Source organism: Rhineura floridana, chromosome 3 (assembly GCF_030035675.1).
Source record: "Rhineura floridana isolate rRhiFlo1 chromosome 3, rRhiFlo1.hap2, whole genome shotgun sequence".
In the NCBI taxonomy this organism is placed as follows: Eukaryota; Metazoa; Chordata; class Lepidosauria; order Squamata; family Rhineuridae; genus Rhineura; species Rhineura floridana.
The window spans coordinates 50,756,823-50,780,832 of NC_084482.1; the positions used below are offsets into that span (position 1 = coordinate 50,756,823).

Genomic DNA, 24,010 nt, shown 5'->3' on the forward strand with positions numbered 1-24,010 from the left:
CAAGGGGGTTGGGAACAGCATAAGCACGCAGTCACAAAAGTAACCAGCTAGAGAGAGACTCAGGCAAAGTCTCTGGGAGTATTGGTTATAGGAGGTGACTGGTGGTGCTGCCTAGCAGGGGGATCTAGTGAGATCTGTGCTAGAGCGGAGTGAGAAACCATATAAAGGACGGTCCGGACTGGTGGTATCCCTGGTGGTGCCTAGTGAAAGGCAGTAGCCACAAGCAGGTGGGAACCTGACAGGGAGAACCAGGGAAGGACGTCACAGCCTTCTTATTCAGGAAGCTCCCTGCAGTAGACAGCAAGTGTTAAACTGTCTGGCAGTGGAGGCCACATATTACCCTCGAGCTCCCTGCTGATGCTTCTGCCCACCCCTATTTCCAAATTTTGCAGCCTCCCCTGGAACAGCAGCAGTTTGCTTGTGTCCGGCTCCTGGCCACAGCGTAGGAATATTAATTGGGTCCTTTCTGACTTAAGGTGGTGATTAACACAGAGGAAGAACCTACTGATCTTGCTCTTCCTCTCTCCTCTGTAGTGTTAATGAGGCAAAAAGCCACTGGCTGTGAATAAAGCCAGAGCAGAGCAACAACTGCAGGGTGGGAGCTATCAAAATCCCGTCTTTTGCTAACATTATTCATGTGCCTTAAAGAGGAGGAGGAGGGAGTGAGGCTGCTGCATTACACTGACACGCTCACACATACCTGTACAACACTGTGCAGGCTCCAGAATATTGCAACAGTATCTATCCCTTTAGAGCATGGAGCATCTTGCATTAGTAAGCCACATGAGTCACTAGATCTAGCTATTGGTTATATCCAAACCTCTGTGTATTCTGCATATATACTATATGTTTATATTTAAAAACCCATCAAGGAATATGGAATTCTGCAACCTATGTAAATTATTCAGATTAAACAAATCTGCAAAATTCCTTTTTTGTTTATGGAGAAGGACAGCGAGGGTGCTGAAGTCCTGCCCCTTGAGTGCTCAGAGCATCCTGTCCCACTCATCAGCTTCTGAGATTTCTCCAGGCATTCCCTCCCACACACACACACCTTTGATTGTTTCATGAGGACTGGTGCTTTTCATGCCTTTCTTGTGAGTGTCCAAGAAGCATTTGTCTGGACCCCAGCATTCAGGGCACAGACCTGTGACACAAATTTGCATAAATTTTTGTGTATGCTAATTATATAATGTATATCGTTGCAAATTTAGGGTATCTTTTGAAAAGAAAGCCATCTTGTCAGCTATGTTTAAAAAAAAGAGGGAAGGGGCAGGAGGTCCAGCACCCAGTGCAAAACATCCAAGGGAGGGGGGCTGTAACAATGCCTCAGCTGATCACTGTGGGGAAAATATGCTGCATTAGGCCCCAGGGCTGATGGAGCGAAACTACTATCAGAGTCACTTCATCCCATATTTCTACTGCAGACAAGCTATCTTGGAACATCTCCTGGATGGACACCAAAAGGTCTCAGCCTCAGAAAATATGATTTTCAAGTGTGCAGACAAGACAATTCTTTTAAATAATTTCCAAGGACACTTCAGCTTTGGGCACAGCAATGACAAATTTCCCCTCTGCATTTTGATGCCTACTCATACACAGAGCGTACATGACTCAAAGTCTCCATGCAGCATGCTTCTTTGCGAAGATGCCAATAAGAATAAAAGGAGCTGTTGCATGACTGCATTATTTCAAAGTTCCCTATCCCCTGCTACCATAATAATGAAAACTAGAGCCATATAACATCCATAAATACGTTTGCAAGGAAAATAGTACAGAGAAAATTCATAAAAGCCTACATGATGCAAAAACAAATCCTTATGAGCTGAACACAATAATGGTATTAACGCACACATTCTGTTAGAATCCCATAAGAGTATACCTATTCTCATGGCCCAAATGGTATTTGTGAAAAGGAAGTGGCTGGGGGGAAGGGGTTGGGCACAGCTGGTGCTCATGTCTACTCCATGCCTTTGCCAGCTGGGTGGCTTGGTGTGATGTACATGCTAGCTGGGCCTGATGAGAGTTGTGGTCCATTACATTTGGAAGGCACCAAGTTGGGGAAAGCTGGCTCTGAATACTGCAGTCACTCAGGTTTAATATCAGTGGCCTTGCTTGGATTTCAGCATCCCCTTTTCTGGCCTTTCTGCAGGTCTGTCTGAGTCGTAACCAGCTTTCTGTCTCCATAGATGGCTCTCCTACCTCTTGCTGTTCATCCTGGACTTGGTGATCTGCCTTATTGCCTGCCTGGGGCTTGCGAAGAACTCCAAATGTCTGCTTATTACGTGAGTACAAAGTTTAGGATTGGCCTGTGACTGGAACTTCCGACTTAGAAATGTGAACGATTAAGCAGTATATAATCGTCTTAAATAAAATAAATACCCTGGGAGACTGGGATTCCCAGTCACACATTTCAGAGCACTCCTTGGGCTCTTATCTTAATTACTGCACAGGGTGGTTTGGGCTGTCTGTCTCTTTTCCTTCCCTTAACAGCATCTATTCCTTTGCATTACATAACTGCAACCATGGCAGGCTAACAAGAAAGAGTGGAGAATAATGGATAAGATGAAGGCTTGTGAAAGATTGTATATCAGAAACATCTGCTTTCTTTTGTGCCGCATGAGTTTCAGCATATACCATACCCTTCTCTGAAGAAAGCAGGGGCTAGTGTACTTTCCAAGGCACTTGAGGAGAATTCTCACTTTGCCTCTTGCACCACATTACCTTTCCAGTCATGCTGGGTAATCCATAAATGTAATGAGTGTGTGGCCATGTAGGCTTCTAGAATTGCAAGGAAATCCAGTACTTCTGCACTTGTTCCTGCATCCTATTTACATTTTTCCAGTGCAGGTATGTATATGTGGCTCATGGGTGGACCTAGATCAGGTTAGAAGCTGTAATCTATTTGGGGCAAAACTGTCCAGTGATTATTTGTTGGACAGCTTCTCCCCTATATACCAGCCTGGTCTTTGAGATCAAGTGGAGACTCTCTCTTAACAGTGTCGCACTTGCCAGTAGTATGAAATGTGAATGCACACAAAAGGGTGTTCCCTGATTATGGAATGATCCCTCCCTCACAGATGTGGTTGAAGTCAACCTTGATGGGTTTTAGGCATCTTGTAAAATACAATTTTATTTACTCAGGCATTTGGTTAGCTGACTGGAGAAGATTTCATCATTCTCACAGTTCTATGATGTAATTTAAATTTATTGTTATTTGATTTTTTAAAATTGTTTTTGTTTTATTATGTATTATAGTTTTTTCATGTTAGATCCCACTCTGGGATTGATTTTAATGAAAAGTGGGCTACAAATCACCTAAAAAAATAATAAGTCATGTGATGCAAGCCTGCATGGCCTGGAACCAGGCAAGTGAGTTCAGTTCCCACCTCTGCTGTAGACTCATTGTGTGCTGCTTAGGCAGTCCTTCCCCTCTTTCCTCTGTTTGTCATCTATAAAATAGGTGTAATAGCAATGGGTTGTATTCAACTAAGTCCTACTCAGAGTAAACCCATTGAAATTAATGAATCTAAGTTGTGTCTATCATGTCAGTGGGTCTACTATGAGTAGGATTATGATTGAATACCACCCAATCTGCCTTATAGAATTGTTGTAAGGGTGAGCACAATGAAGTTTGTAAGCCACCCATCATGTAAAGTGCTGTGTCCATGAGTGGTAGTGGGGTTCCTAGTACCCAGTCTTGCCACCTTCTCAGTGAACCCCACTTCTGCTCTCCGACCATTTTGCCTTTTGTCCACAGGATGTTGTGCTGTGGTCTTTTCACACTCATTCTCAGCTGGTCTTCCTTTGCAGCGGATGTTTCGGCAGCGGTGGTAAGCACAATAACTAAAGCACAGCTGCATCCTTCCTCCCTCCCTTAACGTTAAAGCAGAGGTTGCTTTAAGAGCTGAAGCAATAGCTTCTCTTTGTGTGTTTCAAAGGCTTGTGTGCATCTTTTTGTACTCCCTTCCTGGCTAACCCAGTAGCTCTTGCTGGTAACAGAGTCTGTTTAATCTGAGCTTTCTGGCATGTGGGCTGCTGAAGCCCTGCTGAGTTTTAGATGCACTTAAGGCAGGGCAAACATTTTGGTACTACTGCTGCTGTTGTGTCTCAGTGTTTTAAATTTGAGGACAATGTGCCTGAAAGGCAGGGTAGAAATGCATTGAATGAATGAATGGACCATTCCATTTACTTAGTCACAGGGTGTATCAAGGAGATCCAGTTGAGCAGGAGGTATTTGACCAATAGTTCAGCCTCTTCGTTGGTCTGCCTTCATTAACCACCCCAAACTATTGGTTTGGGGGGCTGAGAGCACTTTCATGCATGATGCTAGAAGTTCCTCTCACTTGCACACATATCTGCACATGTATGAAGATTGCTGAGAATTGGAAGATATTTAAATCAAACGTGCCTTCGTAGAAAGGCTTATGGTCTTAAAAGCAGATACATGTTCTACCAGTGTAGGTTTTATACACACATGAGAGATTTGGGAAGTGGAAATACCAGTTTTTAAGCCACATAGGAAACTGCTTTGCACCAAGTCGCACCCTTGGTCCATCTCGCTCAGTATTGTCCATACCGACTGGCAGCTGCTCTCCAAGGTTTAAGGCAGAAGACATTCTCAGTCCTATCCAGACTTGCTAGGGATTGAACCTGGGTCCTTCTGCATGGAAAACAGATGCTCTACCACAGAATTAAAACCCTTCCCCTCAAGTGTATGAGCTTCTCAAGTTACACTTCTAGTTATCATAATTGCTCCCTTTTTAAAACTCTGACTCTCATAGGGGACCAGTGACTTCTGCGTAGCCCCAGATAAGTTCATTGTGAACATGACACAAGGTGACCTCAGTGCAGGTAAGGTTATTGTTTTCTTTATTATTTCAGTAACGTAGACAAGTCCTGCTTTGGGCAAGAGTTGGCTAAATTATAACTAACACTGAATTTTGCATGGCCCAACCCCAGCTCTGCTCTCAAACAGGCATTGCCGTGTACATGTACATGTGGAGGGTACCCAAGGTCACAGTTGTGTTTGCATCAAAGTTGGCTTTGGCTTAAAGAATATTCAGCTTAGTTTAAAAAGCATGTTTTGTTACCTACTCCCCAGTTTGATCCCATGTCCTCTACTGGCATAGCAGTTGATAAAACATGGTAGTATAGTCAAAATCTCCCCAGTTTCCTCTCAGCCACTGATAAATGCAAAAGCTGTGTTTTGCAGACAACAGTGGTCATGAAATGAGAACCAGGGATCACATTGTAGCCTCCCACATTTGTCCCGAGACTCTTGATGGGTCAGTCTCTTCTTAGGCATTGGGATATTTTGCATCAAGTTCTCTTCCCCTAAAAGCCAAACAATGTGCAAGAAATATATTATGCAAATTGGGTGGTTTTGAATAAACTTAAGCTTTGATTGCAATGTTGAGAAGTTTGGGTTGTTCTTTTGCTTTGTTTCTGGCCTAATTTTAAATGTTTGCTGCAAGAACTGGGAGTGATAAAGGAAAGAGAGATGGAATGATAGTCTATTATGCAGTGAGACAAGAATGTTGTATAGAACATAGATTACTTCTAGCTATTGGAAGCTGTGCTGAAAGTTCTTTTATGTTTAAGTGTTTGCTGAAGACTTCAGTTTTTTTCTTTTTAGGGCAGAAAAAACAGAAGGAGGGGAGCACTTACAGGGGAGAATCAGTGGGTGCAGGAAGGGTTAAGTATTCCCACCCCATTTCCCAATTATTCTCTGCAAATGACGCACACTCACACTTAATGGGCAGACAGGTGTTCAGGAAACACATTTGTTAGTATAACATGTAGTAGTCGCCCTTTATGAAAGCTGGAATTCTTTTAAATCCATGCATTTCACAGCAGACTCGGTGCCAATGGGCACATAGAATAAGCTCATCCTGGCCTTGTTTCCATATTCTGGGCTTGGCAGCACTTTAGCCTAGCCCTTAGACCTAAAGTTTCATGCAGTATTCTCCCTTTCAAACAGTACTATGTCGAGTTAGCACTGCAAAAGGAGACACTCTTTTATGGCATTATATGACCCACAGAGTGTGTTGTGTTCGAAGCAGACAGAATCCCAGTTAGGAGTTGCTCAAGCTGCATTGGGCTACTAAAGGAGTCACTGTCATACTGACCTCTGACCCTCTTCCCTCTGCCTTGTAGAGATTGTACGGTACTACCTGTATTGCAGCCAAAGTCCAACCAATCCCTTCCAGCAGGTATGTACTTGACTGTATGTGTACCCTGGTGATGCAAACGTTCTGATATGTCTGCAGTCTACCTGTAGTGGAAATATCAAATGCACTTGAATTACAGGAGAGTAGGCTTTAGAAGAAACTTTCTTGACAGTAATAGGAATTGGACAATGTACCCTAGCAAGGTAGCGAGTGCTCCTTTGCTGAAGGTTTCAAGCAGAGGCTCTCTGGGAATGCTCTATGGATGCTCTATGGAATCAATTACCTAGAGAGGTAGCGGGCTCTCCGACACTGGAGGCATTCAAGAGGCAGCTGGACAGCCATCTGCCGGGAATGCTTTGATTTGGATTCCTGCATTGAGCAGGGGGTTGGACTTGATGGCCTTATAGGCCCCTTCCAACTCTACTATTCTGTGATTTCCTGCACAGAGCAGGCAGTAGTCTATGTAGCCTACAGGATTCCTTCCAACTCTATAAGAGAAAGCTGTGTCCTCATTTTATGAATGAGCTTCTCATCAGAAGATATTTCTGTTGCAGAGTGCTGAGTGAAGATTTGTGAGTGTTGCCTCTGTCCAATAGGTTATTTCTAAAAAAGGAGTTTTCCTTGTCTGAACTTGGTAATTGCATCACAAGATCAAGCCTTGATGTGAACCCTGTGGATTCCCTAAATCTCACTCTGCCCTAGGTATTCCTCTGTGTAGAGAGAATTAGCCATCAAGATAATCCATAAAACGGTTCTAAGAGAGACTGTAGATAGAACAATCCAGATTTCACACATTTTTTATTTGGGGAGGGGGACTAAAGTTTTGCTTGTTGCCATGTAAGGAAGGGGCTGGCTGGCTCCCAGGATCTGGAAGAGGTTGGTGGTACTGATCTGCTTTACTGCAAGGTAGTGAAGATTGAGGATTCCTGGCCCTGTGTGTAAAAGCTTGGCACTTTGTACTGTATTTCTTGTTTGCAGGCCCTGACCATCTACCAGCGCTCTCTCACGACCATGCAGATCCAGATCCAGGGCCTCATGCAGTTTGCTCTGCCTCTTTTCCCTACAGCTGAGGTAAACAGCACAGTGCTGTATTGTCCTGTGGAGCAGAGCAATAGCGAGCCATTTTGGGGAGCCCTCTGTGTTACTTACATTACGTACAACTAGAATTGGGAAAGGACTTAAGCAAATTTCTACCTTCCGTTTGCAAGATTAGTTCTTGGCAAAGAGTGGGTTGACAATGTGAGAAGAGGGGCACACGTTTAGCATGCTTTAGCAGAAAGCATGTAGGCAGTAGCGCAAAGGTGCAATGTCCACAGAGTAGAAGAGGCTGAGGCAGGAGCCTAGAGGTCTGGGCAGCCACTGGAAGTCATTTCCAGAGCACAGAGGATTTGCAGTTTCATAGGGCCAAGAATCAGGCTAGCTAGGAGTAACCTGATCACCATTCAACATCTCTTGAACAAGTCATAACCCTGAACTACATTTATGGATTCATAGTTGCAGGTTTCTCCCTTAGAGCTGCTTGTGATCAGGTTAACTGCCCAGTTTCCCTCCAGACCAGGATTCCACCTGATGGTTATTGGCAGAAGATAAGCCCTATTTAGGCGTTATCCCTCAGATAGATGGGTCATGTGAAGAGGAGAGTGGGGGGCATCTGTTCTGGCCCCACCCACTCCCCATCTGTTGCAGGTATGTGTGGCTGTAGGAGGGAGCCTGCTATATGTGCGTAGGCTCCCTTGCAACATGGAAGTTAGGGTTCTAAATGAAGGGAGGGGGAACTTACCTACACAGAGCAGGCTCCCCTCTACCGATGTCCCCCTCCCCAACATGTTGACAGCAGGAGTGGCCTCGCTCTCCCTCTCACATAGTAGTTAACCATGTGAGGGATATTTCTCAAATAGGACTTTGAGCTATCTTTTATAGCATGTAGCAAAGCAGTACAGAGCTATGAGTTCTAGTTGCGTCTTCCTTTCTGGTTGTATCTTTGGGAAGTATATCAAGTCTAATATTGCTGCCAAGCCATGTTACAGGTTAATAGTAACCATGCTCCTTTCCCTGCTGTGAATACATCACTGCTTCCCCTCACTCCTTGCTGCAGAGAGACCTGCTTGGCACACAACAGCTACTGAACTACTCAGAGACCAGCCTGCACCAACTGACTGCCATGTTGGACTGCAGGGGCCTGCATAAGGTGAGCAGCATAAGGCATATCATGCGGGGTGGGTGGGAGAGCAGGAGTGGGCATAGGCTTTATTGGAGCCTATTGGCACACAAAGAAGTGAGCACTTCCTCTCCCTGTTTTTCCCCCTTCCCCTCCAACTAAAGGATTATCTGGATGCCTTGACTGGGATCTGCTACGATGGAGTGGAAGGTTTGCTCTACCTCATTCTCTTCTCTCTGTTGGCTGTCGTGTCTTTCTCCACCATCATCTGTGCCGTGCCACGTGCCTGGAAGCACTTAGCCAGCAGGTAAAACAGGAATCTCCCAGGAACATACGTGCATACACACACACACATACACAAAGGTACAAAATCACTTTGCTAATTATGGAGAGTGTTTTTAAATGGAGATGAATGCAATAAAAATTGCTGCGGTACCTCTGTATGCTTGATGTCTGTGATCCAGGAACACCATAACCAGAATCATAGGCTGATCTCTTCCCTCTTCAAATGCTAAGAGCAGTGCAAATTGAGGGGTCAAGGAGACAGCAGAACTGTCCCAAATACCACCTGGCAGAGCAGGAGTGGGGAACTAGTAGCCCTCCAGATGTTGCCAGACTACTAGTTGCATCGTCCCTGACCATTGGCTGGGGCTGATGGGAGTGAAGTCCAACCACATTTGGAGGTCCACAGATTAGCCACCCCTGCAATAAAGGTTTCTCCAGATTGCCTAGTAGTCTAAAGATTGTCTGTCTAGCATGACATGAGACTACTTAACACATCTGCAATTCACAGAGCACTTACATTTGCTGCTGAATAACAGCCACCCATATCTCTCACACTCATTCTTAAATTGGGGCTGGGGGGGAGGAGAGAGAAATGTGAGCAAGAGCAGTAAAGAGAGGCAACCATGGAAGTTATCCCTGACTTCCTCCATCTCTTGTATATTCCTGCTGCTTGAGTTAATCCGTTTCTGAAGGCCTCTAGAACCCACAAGCTCCATAGCCCTACTCCCAGTATGAAATTAGAGGTTGCCCAGGGAGAACGATGGGTTTCTTAAGATCATTTTTGTGCTCCAGTTTAATATATGAACCAGTCCTTGGAACTGGGTTTCCAGGGAGACAGTTGGATCTTAGGTCTCTTGTCATGGAACAAGAGAGAAGAAGCTGCACTGCAGGTTCTGCTGCTTCCTCCCTGGTCACTGCTGAGAGAGACCTTACAATTTAGATTCTCTAAGACACCTGAAATGCCCAATTCGGCTTCCTTCTCCCACATCAGTAGCAGGGTGCTGTATATCCTTCTTTTGCCAATGTAGGCAGGGCAGCAAACTTTTCCCTTGCTCTTAGTTGTAACCTTTTTTCTTGACAGGACTTCCTTTTGCTGGGCACAGTAGAGGCTGAGTTGGTGTCTCAGACCAGTGTTAATGCATTCTTATTCCCTTCTGACTAGGGACCGAGAATATGACGATATAGATGAAGAGGACCCCTTCAATCCGCAGGCCCGACGTATTGCTGCCCACAACCCTACCCGTGGGCAGCTCCGTAGTTTCTGCAGCTATAGTAGTAGCCTAGGCAGTCAGACAAGCCTCCAGCCTCCAGCACCGACCATCTCCAATGCTCCAGTGTCTGAGTACATGTGAGTACAAGATGCCTGGGACACCAAAAGTCAGCAGTTAAACTCATGCCTGGGCCTTTGTGGTTCCCCAGATGACTGCAGATATTGGCTAAGCTTTTTGGGTGGCCTGGGTGCTCAGGGGTACATCCCATCCTTTGCTGTCCATACTTGGGTGCCACCTGTCCCTGTTGGGACTCATGCTGCCTTTCATATTTGCTTCCATCCCTCTCTCTGAACAGCTGGCAACCCAGTGCCACTTATAAACTTGATACTCTGTACAGATATTCCAGCCACCCAATGGATGAGCCAGCACTAACCCACCAAAAGTTCTAGAGATTTCCTTCTCTTTATTTAAAAGAAAAATCTTGCTTATGGGAGGAGGTCTTTTTAAAGAAAAGCCTATAGATGCAGACCTTGAATTCTATATGTACAGAAGATGTGAATTAACACATGGTTTCTTGTTTACTATACTGTGTTACCATGTATGTTTGCATGCTTTTTTTTTACCGTGAGGTCCTTTTCCACTTATTTCTATATTTGGTTGTTATCGAGGAACTGAGCAACACGTGGCTTCTCTGTTCTGAAATGGCTCCACCAGGGTGCCATTTGACGTGGGAATTCTTGCCCGTTTAGCTCCATATGGTTAATTTGTTTGCCTCAGCTTCCATTCCTGGCAGACTGGAAGGAAATGATCAAGGAATGGCAATAAGAAGGAGAGGAAAATGTTTAGGTTTACACAATAGTAGGTATGCGTGGCTGCTGCCAAACTTACTTTGCGTCTCTGGTAATCATTAGTTAAAGGCAACATCTGTCATTGTACCATTTCTCTGCGCACAGAAATCAGTAACCAGTGAAGTGGAGCTTGTGTGGAGAAATCCTGAGGGACAAGGCCATGGCGCATCATCTTTAGCTAAACGTTACAAAGGAGGGAGGTATAGACTGGAACCATGTGTTCCTTGAAACAAGTCACTTGGCCCTCCAGCCAGCTGTTGAACCTTTGTCATCAGAATTTGCATGCTGGCAATCTTTTCCCTTGGTTAGATGGATCTGACATTGGATTGCCTTACCTGAGGTTGGGGGAGCAGATCTGTCATGCCCCCCTCAGAGGACTTATCTGAGGAGGAAGAGGAATGGGAGACCACAGACCCAGGAGAGGGGACAAGCAGGGAGACAGCCCAGGACCCTTCACCAGACCAGAGACAAGCCCCTGAGGGAGCCTGCCTGTCAGAATCAGGAAGCGACCAGGAGGCTGCCCCTTCCCCAGCAGAGAGAACACACTAACAGGTGTTGCAGCAATGAAGGCAATCAGTGCGATTAAGGAGCAGGAGAGCTCGCAAGAACACAGGCTGATTGGAAGCACCTGGGCCAGCATGCAGAGTACAAAAGGCTGGAAGGAAAGGGAGACTCCTTGCTAGAGTCAGTCCCAAGCCTTGCTGCAGACATTACTCCAACTCTCCTGTTAAACCCGTGCCTTGAACCCTGTCCTGCCTGATCGGATCTCTTGGTTTCTGGACATTTGGACTCCCTTAAGGACTTCTCTGCCTCCTGCTCTTCCCAAATGGTAAAACATGCTGGCTGATCCCTTGGTTCCTCCTGCCTGGCAGATTTAGGGTCTGGCCTTATCTGTTCATTAGTTGCATGCCTCTGTGACACCCCTCATTTGACAGATTGACTCTAGCCAGACCTGCAAAAATAAGAGCAGCTAGGGCTGAGAGTTTTCAGCTATGGAGCAGCTTTTGCAGGAAAACCTTCTCCTGCGTTCCCAGGTCGACCAGTTAACCGCAGCTGTGCAAGCCCTGCAAGCCCAGCAGGGAGCAGCTGCCCCTCCCACACCGGCCATCCAAGTGAAATGCCTGGTGGCTGCCCCGGAAAAGTTCTCTGGAGCAGCTGACCAGCTTTCAACCTTCTTGGCACAGACCCAGCTCTATATAGACCTGGAACCTGAAGCCTTCCCTGATGACAGGAGGAAGGTGAGATTTCTAATCAGCCTGCTGACCAGAGCAGCAGCAAATTGGGCCACTCCCCTGCTGTTGGAGCACAGCCCGGTGCTGACTGATCTGACTGCCTTCACCCAGGAGCTTCGAGCCACTTTTGAGGACCCCGTGTGAGCTGCCACCACAAACCGTCGCATACACCGGTTAAGACAAGGCCAACATCCTCTCATAGATTATGTAACTGACCTCCATTTGCTGCAACAGGACCTAGCTTGGAACGAAGCAGCCTTCATGGATCAATTTCAGAAGGGGCTGTCAGATGAACTACTGGTTGAATTGGCTCAGGTGGAATGCCCTGCAACCTTGAAAGCCTTGATTCGCTTGTGCCTGCAGATTGACGGGAGATTGGAAAGCAGGTGAGCCTCGGCCCGCCTCCAGCCAGGCCACAGAGGCCCTGTTTCCACACCAGAACTCAGGTCCCTGGCCCTCAGACCCAACACTACCCAAGGAGCCCATGCAGCTGGGCGGGGCTCGACCGTGCCTTTCCCCAGAGGAGAAGCAGCGGCTCAGGCAACGTGGCCTCTGTCTGTACTGTGGGGCCCCTGGCCATTTTGCAGCATGGTGTCCAGTCAAGAGCCTACCACCAGGAACCACGGCTGCAACAGGCCCCTAGATAGGGTTGAGGTCACTGTCAAAAGTGCCTGTCAACTTAGCCGCCCCCCGGCCTAGCACCTGACTGTGTTGGTCACCCTGAAGATCCCTGAACAGGGGATCCTGCAAGTGGAAGCCATGCTGGATTCAGGCTCCACTAGCAATTTCATGGACATTTCCTTTGCCACCCTGCACCACATCCCACGATAGCCTACCGCCCAGCCTGTACTGGTGGAAACCATTGATGGGCAGCTCCTGACCTCGTGACCGTGGTGCAGGAGACCACACCTTTATAGGTGACCTTGGCAGGACACCAGAAACAGATCCATTTTTACCTGGTGGCGGTCCCGCATTTCCCATTAGTGCTTGGTCTGGCGTGGCTCAGGCAACACGATCCGTGCATTCAGTGGTCAATGGGTCAGATATCCTTCCCTTCCCCACCGTGCTGAACAGCTTGTCGGGCCTAGACGGAGCGGGCCATGGGTACCTCAGAAGAGGCCCCCGAACTGAACAAACTGCCGAGCAAATACAGGGAGTTCCAAGAGGTGTTTGGGAAGCGGGAAGCAGATCGGCTACCCCCACATTGCCCATATGACTGCCCGATTGAGTTGATACCTGGGGCCAAGATTCCCGTGGGCAGGATTTATTCCTCATCTGAACCTGTATTGGCGGCCCTACGGGAGTTCATTGATGAGAAGCTACGCCGAGGTTTTATCCGACCCTCTACTTTGCCAACTGCTGCACCGGTGTTGTTTGTAAAGAAGTGTGGAGAACTCCAGCTTTGCAGTGCTTACCGAGCCCTTAATCGGATCACTGTTCGGAACCAGTATCCTTTGCCTCTGATCCCAGAACTCCTGGAGTGGTTGCGTGAAGCCCGAATCTTTACAAAGTTGGATCTATGGGGGACCTACAACCTAGTGCGCATTCGGGAGGGGGATGAATGAAAGACAGCCTTCCGCACCAGAAACAGGCACTTTGAGTATACTGTGATGCCGTTTGGTGTATGCAATGTTCCAGCGGTCTTCCAACAACACTTATTGGGCTTCGCCAATTACTACCGCCGGTTCATCTCTCACTTCTCTGATCTAACTGTGCCCATTTCAGATCTGCTCCGGTCTAAAGATAAGCTCTACTGAACTGATGCGGCTCAGCAGGCATTTCACAGCCTCAAGGAAGCCTTTACTTCAGAACCCATCCTCCAGCAGCCTGACCCTGCTAGGTCCTTCATCATGGAATCCTATGTATCATACAAAGCCGTAGTGGCGGTACTGCTACAGCCAGTAGACAAGGGACAGACTCTGCTCCCATGTGGGTTTCATTCCCGGAAACTCAACTCCTCAGAGAAAAACTATACTATTTTGGGAAAAGAGTTGCTAGCAATCAAGGTGGCTTTCAAGACGTGGCACCACCATCTAGAAGGAGCACATCATCCGGTGCAAGTATAGACTGATAATTGGAACCTAGAGTACTTGCAGACTGCCCAACGGTTAAATCAGTGCCAGATCCGGTAATCCCTTTTCTTTTCCTGGTTCAGCTTCACCGTCTCCTATTTTCCTGGCTGTCAGAACAAACAAGCGGATGCGCTCTACTGCATACCAGAGTACCGGACTGAGTCAAGTCAGGTTCCCCTGTGACCCATCCTATGTCCAGAAAATTTTGCAGCCACCCAGCAACCCCAGTCCCTACTGGACAGGGTGAGAGAACACCAGCAGAAGGACCCGTATGTGCAAAAGAGACCTCCTGAGCGCCCTCTCCTGTGTAGAGCTCGTACAGCTCCATGGTATACCCCAGAGCTGAGAGTGATGAAACAATATAGGAGACGGCTTGAGTGCAGATGGAGACGAACTCCTGGTGGATGCAATTATACACTGGTAAGTGCCTATGGTAAGCTGTATTTAGGGGCAGTAAGGGCAGCAAAAAACAATATTTTGCTGCCACTATCAAATCATCAATCTGCCGCCCAGCTGAGCTCTTCAGAATTGTCCGGGGGCTATTACACTCTGGCCCCAGGGACATGGTAGAACCATCTGAGGCCCACTGTAATGAATTTGCTAGGCACTTCCAGGATAAAATCTTTAGCATCCGCAAGGCCTTAGACTCCAGTGTTATAGCAGGTGAATCAAGCGAGGTATCCAGAGCACAGCCGTGTCCCAATTTCTTGGATGAGCTTCAGTTGGTACAGCTTGAGGACGTTGACAAGGCGCTTGGACAGGTTCGTGCAACCACTTCTATGCTGGATCCTTGCCCTTCTTGGCTAATAAAAGCTAGCAGGGATGGAACAGCCGGCTGGGCCAGGGAGGTGATTAATGCCTCTCTGCAAGAGGGGGTGGTCCCTGGCTGCCTGAAAGAGGTGGTGGTGAGACCCCTCCTGAAGAGACCCTCCCTGGACCCAGAAAATCTTAATAACTATAGGCCGGTAGTAAATGTTCCATTCCTGGGCAAGGTCCTGGAATGAGTGGTTGTGGGCCAGCTCCAGACAATCTTGGATGAGACTGATTATCTGGATCCATTTCAGTCAGGTTTCAGGCCTGGTTTTGGCACAGAAACAGCCTTGGTCACCCTGTATGATGACCTTTGTTGGGAGAGAGACAGGGGAAGTGTGACTCTAATGATTCTCCTTGATCTCTCAGCGGCTTTCGATACCATCGACCATGGTATCCTTCTAGAAAGACTGGCTGAGTTGGGAGTGGGAGGGACCGCTCCTACTTGGCAGGTTGCCTCCAGAAGGTGGTGCTTGCGGAACATTGCTCGGCACCCTGGACTCTCCAGTATGGGGTTCCGCAGGGGTCAGTTCTGTCCCCCATGCTGTTCAACATCTACATGAAACCGTTGGGTGCGGTCATCCGGAGCTTTGGAGTGTGTTGCCATCAGTATGCTGATGACATGTAGCTCTATTTCTCCTTTTCATCTTCTTCAGGTGAGGCTGTCAATGTGCTGAACCGGTGCCTGGCTGCAACAACGGACTCGATGAGGGCTAATAAACTGAGGCTCAGTCCAGACAAGACTGAGATGCTGCTAGTGGGTGGTTATTCTGACCAGATGGTGGATGTCCAACCTGTCTTGGATGGGGTTGCACTCCCCCTGAAGGAGTACATTCATAGCTTGGGGGTTCTCCTAGAACCATCTCTGTCACTTGAGGCTCAGGTAGCCTCAGTGGCACGGAGTGCCTTCTACCAACTTGGGTTGGTGGTCCAACTACGTCCCTATCTGGACAGGGATAACCTGGCTTCAGTTGTCCATGCTCTGGTAACCTCCAAGTTAGATTACTGCAATGCACTCTACGTGGGGCTGCCTTTGAAGACGGTTTGGAAACTGCAGCTTGTGCAAAATGCAGCGGCTAGATTGATAACAGGGACCAGACGTTCCGAACATATAAAACCGATTCCGGCCTGCTTGCATTGGCTGCCTGTATGTTTCTAAGCTCGATTCAAGGTGCTGGTTTTGACCTATTAAGCCTTATATGGCTTGGGACCACAATACCTGATGGAACACCTCTCCCAATATGAACCCACCCCTACACTACATTCAAGATCAAAGGTCCTCCTCCGGGTGCCTACTCAGAGGGAAGCTGGGAGGCTGACAACAAGGGAGAGGGCCTTCTCAGTGGTGGTCCCCAAATTATGGAATGATGCTCCCTGATGCTCCCTGGTGCTCCTGATGCCAACACTGTTATCTTTTCAGCGCCAGGTCAAGCCTTTCCTCTTCTCTCAGGCATTTTAGCATGTGTTTTAAATTGTTTTAAATTCTTAAATTGTGTTTTAAATTGCTTTTAAAAGATGTGTTTTTAAATTTGTATATTTGTTTTAATGTTTTTAGTTACTGTAAACCGCCCAGAGAGCTTCGGCTATGGGGTGGTATACAAATACAATAAATAAATAAATTAATAAATAAATAAATAAAATAAAGCACCTGCAAGACCTTAAGTCAGGAGCCCCAGCCACTGATAGTCCACTCTTGCTACACCATGGCACCTTGTACCACCGGAACCAGTTATACATGCACCTGGGGGTCCTATGAGGAGAAGTGCTTTGCCTGTGCCATTACAACCAGGCAGCTGGGCACTTCAGGACCTACAAGACCCTCCACCTAGTGTTGTGGGAGTTCTAGTGGCCCCGAGTCCATGCGGACATCAGGGACTGGGTAACTGCCTGCAATACTTGCCAGCGGGCAAAGGACTGTCCCGGGAAGCCACCGGGGGCCCTGCTTCCACTCCCGACTCCCCCAGGACCCTGGCGGTCAGTCTCCCTACATTTCATCACGGAATTCCCTGCCTCCAGAGGAATGACTACTACCCTCATAGTGGTAGACCTGTTTACTAAGATGGCCCACTTCCTCCCATGTACCAGACTTCCCTCAGCTTCCGAGACTGCCGGGATGTTTCTTGCCCAGGTATTCCATCTGCATGGCCTTCCAGATCATGATCAAGGAGTCCAGTTTACCTCCCGATTTTGGCAATCCCTGTTTTGAACCCTAGATGTCTGGCTCCATTTGTCCTCAGCCCATCATCCTCAAACAGATTGTCAAATTTCAAGGTTTAGCAATACTTGCGATGCTATACCAGCTGATCGGATCTCTTGTTTTCTGGACAATTGGACTCCCTTAAGGACTTCTCTGCCTCCTCCTTCGGGGCTTCCCAAACGGTAAAACACGCTGGCTGACCCCCTGGTTCCTCCTACCTGGCAAATTTAGGGTCTGGCCTTATCTGTTCATTAGCTGCACGCCTCTGTGAACCCCCGCATTTAACAAGATCTGTGAAAAATATCTGTGGAAAGTTCTAGAAGGGTTACCTGTTTTCCTAGATTAAAGAGTATCCATTATCTGCATTTGCCTTCATGCCTCAAAACATATCGTGCATCTAGTATACTTTTTATGCTTTTATAAATAATGAATGAGATCATATGACTGAGGAAGCCTCTGTCTCTTACCTACAGGAAAGAGAAGTAGAGAGCTCACCAGTTTGACTACTGCAGTCATGACACTTAAAAGTGCCTGAGCCAGGGCCATTGCTAGAGGTGAAGCGTAGGCCAAGAAACTTTTTCTTAGTGGCATGAGTGTTCTTGGTGGGTAGTTATTTTGGAAGAAATTGAATTTCTGGGGTGATCTGGGTCACTGGGCAGGAGATAATCAGTTAAAATCATCTTAAATTACTTAGAGATTGTTTGGGAGGCAATGAATGGGGGTAACTGATGGATATAGGGGAACACGGGATAGATGCATTATATCCATCCCATGTTCCGGGTCTGCTCAGAACCAGACGAAAACTGGGGGACGCAAGGTTCCTACCGACCTTCGACTGCTGTTATGTAATGCCAGGTCTGTGGCTCAGAAAACCTCACTCATTCATGATATGATCTTGGATGGGCGGGCAGACCTGGCATGCATTTCGGAAACTTGGTTGGACGAAGCCTCTGCTCCCATTCTTGAGGCCATGTGTCCACCAGGTTTCCGTTATGCACAGCAGCCGAGGGTAGGAAGGCGGGGAGGGGGCGTGGCAGTCATCTACCAAGAGTCCTTGGTTTTTGCCAGACCTCCTCTCCATAGGACTCAATTTGTTGATTGTATGTACTGGAGGTTGGGCCCGAAGGGCAGTTTAGGGATCCTGCTGGTGTACCGCCCACCCCACTGCACAGCAGACTCCCTGGCCGAGGTGCTGGAGGTGGTCTCGGCTGTACGGGCATTGTCCCCAGAATTGTTAGTGCTGGGTGACTTTAATGTGCATGCCGAGGCCACTCTCACTGGAGCCCCTCGGGATTTCCTGGAAACCATGGCTTCCTGGGAACTGCACCTTAGTAATACTGGGCCCACCCATGTAGCCAGTCATGCTCTCGACCTTGTATTTGTCCTGGGAGAGGAGAGAAGTGGTCTGAAGTTGGGAGTGGTTCATTCCACCCCTGTGTCATGGTCAGATCACTACCTGGTAAACATGGACTTCTCGATGCCATGCCCCCTCCGCAGGGGTGAAGGACCTATTAGAATGGTCCGCCCCAGGCGCCTGATGGATCCGGATGGATTCCTGACTGCGCTAGGGGAATTGGAACCTGCTGAAGGTCGCCCGGTTGAAACCCTGGTGAAGGAGTGGAATGATGGGATCACCAGGGCATTAGACCGGGTGGCTCCGAAACATCCTGTCCCCCTGAATAGAACTCAACTAGCACCATGGTATACACCACGGTTGCGTAGTTTGAGACAGGAGGTGAGACGACTAGAGCGCCGGTGGCGGAAATCTCGCTCCGAAGATGTCCGGACACAGGTTAGAGCAGCAGTAGCTGCCTACCAAGTGGCAGTAAAGGCAGGAAAGAAGGCTTTCTTTGCTGCCTCTATTGCGTCTGCGGAGTGCTGTCCCAGGAGGCTGTTCCAGGTGGTCCGAAGCCTGGTCGGTCCAGTTGCTCAGGAACCCTTGGAACAGTCAAAGGCCTCCTGTGATATATTAGCAAAGCACTTCGCTGACAAAATCGAACACTTACGGAGCTCGATCCCGTGCGCCGTGGATACAGTGGATGAACCAGAGTTGGCCAGTTGCATGCCGGTAAGTTGGGATCAGTTTCAGCTTCTCCCTTCTGAGGATGTGGACAAGGTGCTTTCATCTGTGAAGCCTACCACTTGTCTAACTGATCCTTGCCCATCGTGGCTCCTTATGAGCTGCAGAGAGAAATTGGGCGAGGGGATCAAGGCGGTGGTAAACGCTTCCTTGAAAGAGGGTGTGATGCCATCAGCCTTCAAGGAGGCAATTGTAAAGCCCATCCTGAAGAAGCCCTCCTTGGATCCCCAAGTTTTCAATAACTTCCGCCCAATTTTGAACCTACCATTTTTGGGCAAGGTCATTGAGCGAGTGGTGGCCAACCAGTTGTCAACACACTTGGATGAAACGGATTACTTGGATCCATACCAATCGGGTTTCAGGACTGGTCACGGAACTGAAACAGCCTTGGTCGCTCTGGTAGATGATTTGAGGAGGGCATTAGATAGGGGAGAATTCACCTTTCTTGTCCTCCTCGATCTCTCAGCGGCTTTTGATACTGTTGACCACGGTATCCTTTTACATCGCCTGGAGGGATTGGGAATTGGAGGCACTGTATTACAGTGGTTCCATTCCTTTCTCTCCGATAGGTACCAACAAGTAGCATTGGGGGAGGAGGTTTCAGACCCTTGGCCTCTCAATTGTGGTGTGCCACAGGGCTCTACCCTCTCTCCCATGCTATTTAATAATTTATATGAAGTCGCTGGGGACAATCATCAGGAGATTTGGGCTGCAGTGTCACCAATATGCAGATGACACTCAGCTCTATCTTTCGTTTAAATCTTCACCAGAGTTGGCTGTGGAGACCTTGTCCAAGTGCCTGGAATCCGTGAGTGGATGGATGGGAAGGAACAAGCTGAAGCTGAACCCCGATAAGACCGAGGTGCTACTCGTGGGGGACAAAAGAAGGTTGGGAGATGTTGACCTGAAGTTGAATGGGGTGAATTTACCCCTGAAGGACCAGGTCCGCAGCCTTGGGGTTGTACTTGACTCCAGGCTGTCCATGGAGGCTCAGATTTCGGCAGTGAGCCGGGCAGCCTGGTATCAACTACACCTCATACGAAGGCTGCAACCCTACCTTCCTGCTCATCAGCTCCCCCTGGTAGTACACGCCCTGGTCACCTCTCGTTTGGACTACTGTAATGCGCTCTACGTGGGGTTACCCTTGAAAACGGTCCGGAAATTACAACTTATACAAAATGCGGCGGCTCGACTACTTACGAATAGTCGCCGCCGGGATCACATCACACCAGTGTTGTTCGATCTACACTGACTTCCAGTTGTTTTCCGGGCCCAATTCAAGGTGTTGGTATTAACCTTTAAATCCCTATACGGTCTTGGCCCAGTTTATCTTACGGAGCGCCTTCAACGCCACCAATTATGCCGCCCGACAAGATCAGCCACTCAAGGCCTTCTCTCAATCCCGCCGACAAAAGCAGCTAGATTGGCGGGTACAAGAGAGAGGGCATTCTCAGTGGCGGCCCCCACTCTCTGGAACTCCCTCCCACAAGATCTCCGGCACGCCTCTTCCCTAAATGTATTCCGTAAAGCCTTAAAGACCTGGCTCTTTCAACAGGCCTTTGGGATCTCCGGGGAGGGTTAATTACTGTGACTGAAATGCCTCCTACCCTGTTTTAATATTGTTGCTGCTGTATTATTCTCATACTGTTTTTTATTGTATTATTGTATTTTATCTCATTGTGTTTTAACTGTTTTGTACGTCGCCTAGAGTGGCCTTTGGCCAGATAGGCGACACAGAAATTAAATTTATTATTATTATTATTATTATTATAACTGAATTGATGTGGAGTATGATCTACTGAGGAATTAATTGGGGATAAATGAATTCAAGAGGAACCAAATTCTAGTGATCTAGGGTGGGGTGAAAATTAATTGAACAATTTATCTAGATGGGAAATGGGCTTGCCTGCTGTGACATTTAAATTCTACATTTGCATATATACATATAAATTAACAACCCTCAGTTTTCCACCCAACATGGAAGCTAGGCAGAGGCTCAACTTGCAGCTCCTGGAAAGATCTCTGTCCACTTCTAAAGCTCCATCATTAGGAGGAAGGCTGAGGCTTGTCACTGCTCACCAGATGATGGCAGCACACTTGCCATGGCGAGTGAACATGTGGGTGTCTGTCATTTAGAAAGATAATTAAAGACCAGATGGAATTGTAGGATTTGAATCTTTTAATAATGCTAATTTAAAATAAGATAAGTTGCAAAACAATATTTAAGTATGTGCTGGTCCTGAAACTATTATGCCAAAATGTCTCCCTATTACATGTGCCCAGGGCATCTTAAAAGAGAGAGTATGAGATTTTGATTTCCTGTATGTATGTTCCAAGTATAGCCTCGGAAGCTGCCCTGGGTCTGCCATTTCAGATCTGGAACAAGTGTGAGCTGATTCAAATGTGCTGTTTCTAACAGGCTACAGTAAGTCCTTGCACATAACAGTGCCATCTAAGACTACTTGGCCTCTTTAGATTTCTGTGTGCAAGAAGATTGTGACGCAGGGAAAAGCGCTTCAGGCAAGTGATTCCCATATGGGCATTCAGAAATGGTACAGTCCCATGAAGAACTGTAGTGCATGCACATCTACATATGGTAGAATCGGCTGAGTGCTGCCTCCTGAGCTGCCAGTCGTACTTTGATTAAAGCTTCAGAAGGTTAGCACAGGCCTGTCATTCTTCCCCTCACCCCTTTTGTGAGGCTTGCAAGGATAACGTTTGAGAATGGCTAGGGCAGAAAGCTGACCTGCAGTCCATTTTTACCTATCATTGGCAGACTCCCAGTAGACCACTGAAAGTGTGTTTCCTCCTAACTTGTGGAGAGAAGAGAGCATGCACACACCTTTTATGTCACTGCTCTAGTCTCACTGCTTTTGTTAAGACTGCCCTTCACCTCCACCAGCAGCACTCACTGAGGGAAAGGAGTACCTCTGGACTATGGAAGGAGATGGTGTCAGAATGAATAACTTCTGCTCCCTAAACCTCGTCTACAAAAGGTGGAGCTAATGAGAGTTGAGAGACTAAAGAGATGAGTCATGTACATTCTCTATTCCTCACTCCTCATAGTGCTGCGAGGGAAATTAGGAGAAAAGGTTTATATTGGTCTGCTGGATACAGTGGTTAACCCAAAAGACTGTGGCTGACATTCTGCCACCTCTTCACCAGACCAGCAATATTTTTCAGTTGACTATATAGTTTCTGTTTAAAGAAATAATAGGGTTGCAGCCAGTTTACAGAATTAGCATCTCCTCTTTCCCTTCTTCCTCCTCTGTCCCTGACCCAACTTGAGTTTATTGCTTTTGTAGGAATGTAACAGGATTGTTTCCTAGCCGCAGGCTCAGAACCGAGTTCATTTGAACAGATTGACCTCCTGACCTTACTCCTCTCTACCTGCAGGAACCAAGCTGTGCTCTTTGGTGGGAACCCACGCTATGAAAACGTCCCACTGATTGGAAGAGGATCGCCTCCCCCCACGGTACGGTGGGCGTCAGAGGCCAAATCATTTTTATAACACACCCTTTTTGTTTCCTATGCTTTTACTAACTTCTCTATATTAAAATGCATTTTTTAAAAATAAATTGGGACGAGAAAGCTTCCTGCTTTTGTCAAAAGCCAAAATAGTTTTGTTTCTGATGTTAGAGATGAGGAAACGAGGGGAAAAATCACTCTTTCAGAAAATGACAGTCAACCCAAAGATTCATATCTGCTGGAAGGCGAAAAGTTCTGCAGCATGTCCTGCCTTTTTGAAGATTGGCATTTCTTGTTCCCACAGTTGTTTTAGCTGCATCACCTATAGACAACACAGGGTGCAGTCTGTTAAGATGGCATCATTATAGGCCATCTATGGGCAGCTGTGTGGCAACTGGGCAGAGAGCAACTCTATGCTGTAGTATTGTACTTCGCTCACTGTCACACCTGCAGCTTGTGGTGTGAGGTTATCCAGCAACCCTATTGAATTTGCTGATTTTGCCCATAGATATCTATGGCATTTTGCCTGCTGATGTCTACGGCTTTGCATTCTCTTTTATATATATATATATACGCATGTTACACAGTGCCATAAAACAAAATTCCCTGTGTGCATTTAACATTTTGTTCAACTGTTCAGATACTAACCATCTAGAAGATGAGTATATAGTCTTTGCTTTCTTCTTAATTTTTTTTATAATCCTTCCATATTTTTCTGCAAACCTATTTCACTCTATGGAAAAGCTCTTTATGTTCCTTTAAAACACATCTTGCCTGCTAACGTTTCCTTTGTTTTTGCATCAACTGTTTTGGAGCTATGTAGCCCTTCAAGAGTAAGTCGCTTATTCGTTTTTTTGTTTGGATCTTTTCTCCGTTTGGAACTGGAGTTCATTTATTTTTCCCTCCTGGTGATCACTTACTTCTCTGTGCTGTACATTTCCCCTCCCCTCATAAACAACAGAATCCCCAGAATTCAAAATGTCAGACCTTTACTGTATTCACTTGATTTACAGTAGGTGTGTGTTTAGCTTAGTAGATTGTATTGGATGAAATTAGAGGTTTTCCAAGCTGTATACTATGCAGGATGGAATAATGGCAAATAGCATAACTAGGTAGGAACCCAGAATTTCAGGTTCACTTGGATTTATCCCATGAAATGACATTGCTGGGGCCTACTGAATATATATCAGGTGTGATGCATTAATTGGAGCAAAAAAATTTTTTTTAAAACTCTTCAGTTAGTTTATAGACCAGGTGATCCCCAAATGAGAACTTGTGATGTGAATAGGGGTTTTTTTGTGAGAAATATTTGCCAAACATGTTGTTTTAAATAGTCAGTTTAGTAGAAGTGCTTAAATTTGATACAATGAAACCTCAAAGGTAATGTTTCATTATGGTTTACCCAGCTAGAGATTTCCTTCTGCGCCATATAGACAAATTCCCAAGAGGGGGTAGCCATTTGAATCTATTGCAGGA

General features: G+C 46.9%; 1 protein-coding gene across 5 annotated transcripts in view; it reads left to right on the plus strand.

Moving 5' to 3' along the window:
* Nucleotides 1-24,010, plus strand: part of TTYH2 (tweety family member 2) — a 90,307-nt gene that overhangs the window by 59,407 nt on the left and 6,890 nt on the right. For 4 of the 5 annotated variants that reach the window (XM_061615705.1, XM_061615709.1, XM_061615707.1 and 1 more), the window contains exons 5-13: nt 2,190-2,285; nt 3,761-3,833; nt 4,785-4,854; nt 6,160-6,215; nt 7,152-7,244; nt 8,269-8,361; nt 8,496-8,638; nt 9,779-9,964; nt 22,463-22,541. In XM_061615705.1, the coding sequence (XP_061471689.1) occupies nt 2,190-2,285; nt 3,761-3,833; nt 4,785-4,854; nt 6,160-6,215; nt 7,152-7,244; nt 8,269-8,361; nt 8,496-8,638; nt 9,779-9,964; nt 22,463-22,541 (889 nt within the window). The remainder of the gene's footprint in view (nt 1-2,189; nt 2,286-3,760; nt 3,834-4,784; nt 4,855-6,159; nt 6,216-7,151; nt 7,245-8,268; nt 8,362-8,495; nt 8,639-9,778; nt 9,965-22,462; nt 22,542-24,010) is intronic. The other variant, XM_061615706.1, reaches the window with a different exon arrangement.